We start from the raw sequence: 1,623 nt of genomic DNA on the forward strand, positions 1-1,623 counted from the left end.
GCATGCGTACACACGCATGAAAGCATGCACGTGCAAGCCTGTGCACACAGAGATGGAAACCAGGATTTTACACACACACAAACCAAGATTTTAAGCACACCCACACAGATGAAAGCCAGTTACACACAGACACATACCCAGATAAAAGCCAGGATTTTGCACACACAGAACGAGTAATGCACCCAGCTGGTGGGTCGCACACACAGACACAGGCAGAAGCACCCATGCAGACAGATGGACGCACACGCATGCAGAGACATGTACACGCGTGCACAGACACATGCACGCCCACACACACAGATGCACAGGCACGCACGCACTCACACGTGCGCGCGCACACACATCCACACCGCAGGGGTGAGATGCAGGAGGAGGCCGTGTGCAGGCAGCAGGCCCGGCTGCCACCCTAGTACCCCGCGCACCGGGGAAACTGAGGCACGTGACCCTGGGAGCGCGGCACAGAGCCCAGTGCTCCCCGGCGCCGGGCACGGAAATGAGGCCGCGGCCCCTTTAATTCTCAGCCGCCCACCACCTGCTTGCCGCCCTGCTCGCGCGGAAGGTCCCGCGCGGGCACCCGTCGGTGTCGCGGAAGGTCCCGCGCGGCGACCCGTAGGCCGGCGATTGTCCCGAGCGGGGACCCGTAGGCGGACGAATCGTGCCCGGGAAACGCGGAGCCCATCAGGGTGCGGCCGGGTCTCCTCAGGCGCGGGAGCCCCCGGGACTGAGCCCCTCTCTCCCGAGCCCGGCGCTGAGGATGTGCTCCCTGGCGCTCTTCCCTCCGCCGCCGCTGCCCGGGGACGTCACCCTCTACGAGGGCAACAACGCGCTGGTCTCCGGCCGCGTCTTGGAGACGCTCTCGCTGCCTTTCCAGAGCCAGGTGAGGCCGAGCCCAGTCTCCCTGGCCCGGGGAGAAGGGGGCTGCCGGGTGCTCTCCCTCCTTCCCCGGGGTGGCCTTGCCCTTCTCGTCTGGCACCATAGTCTTAAGTGGTTTTTGTATTTTCGGCTCGTGTGCCTGCAGTTGGCTGACCTGCCGACCCTGACCATCCCCAAGGAGACACTGAAAGCTCACAGCCGCCTGGAGCACAGCACAAAACCTGCCTTCATCCACCACCGGGAGTCCCTCTGGAAAAGGTGCATCAATGCATGGTGAGTGCTTGTGAGCAAGTTGCTGAGAGAGCGAGGGGGCGGATGTCAGCTAATAGACGTCCAGCTCTTTGGCACAGGGGCTCTTTCTGTAAGGAGCTATGCAGCTCCTGGCACAGTGGCATCCTGAGCGAGCTACGGCTGTATGTAGGGATGCCAAACAATGCATAATATGGGACTGGGGACCTGGGAGGCAGAAAGGTGACTAGGATTCCTTAGATGAGCCTAATTGTGCTGGTGGCCATTCGTTATTTCCCATCACATTCACCTAGTTTCATAGTTGGTCGGGTCGGAAGGGACCTGAGCAGATCATCAAGTCCGACCCCTGCCATGGCAGGAAAGAGCTCTGGGGTCAAACGACCCCAGCAAGGTGTTCATCCAGCCTCCTTTTAAAGACCCCCAGGGTAGGAGCCAGCACCACTTCTCTTGGAAGTTGGTTCCAGATCCTAGCCGCCCTGACAGTGAAGTAGCGCCTCCTGA

At 61.1% G+C, this 1,623-nt stretch overlaps 1 protein-coding gene across 2 annotated transcripts in view; it reads left to right on the top strand.

The window, feature by feature from the left end:
• The first annotated feature begins 579 nt into the window (after nt 1-579).
• The window catches only part of AAAS (aladin WD repeat nucleoporin), a 12,402-nt gene continuing 11,358 nt past the window's right edge, over nt 580-1,623 (top strand). The window contains exons 1-2 of one of the 2 annotated variants that reach the window (XM_006030585.3): nt 580-877; nt 1,019-1,146. In XM_006030585.3, the coding sequence (XP_006030647.1) occupies nt 755-877; nt 1,019-1,146 (251 nt within the window). In that variant the 5' untranslated portion in view covers nt 580-754. Of the gene's footprint in view, nt 878-1,018; nt 1,147-1,623 lie in introns of those variants that run through there. The other variant, XM_014523155.2, reaches the window with a different exon arrangement.

This window comes from Alligator sinensis, unplaced genomic scaffold, assembly GCF_000455745.1.
Source record: "Alligator sinensis unplaced genomic scaffold, ASM45574v1 scaffold1542_1, whole genome shotgun sequence".
Classification (NCBI taxonomy): Eukaryota; Metazoa; Chordata; order Crocodylia; family Alligatoridae; genus Alligator; species Alligator sinensis.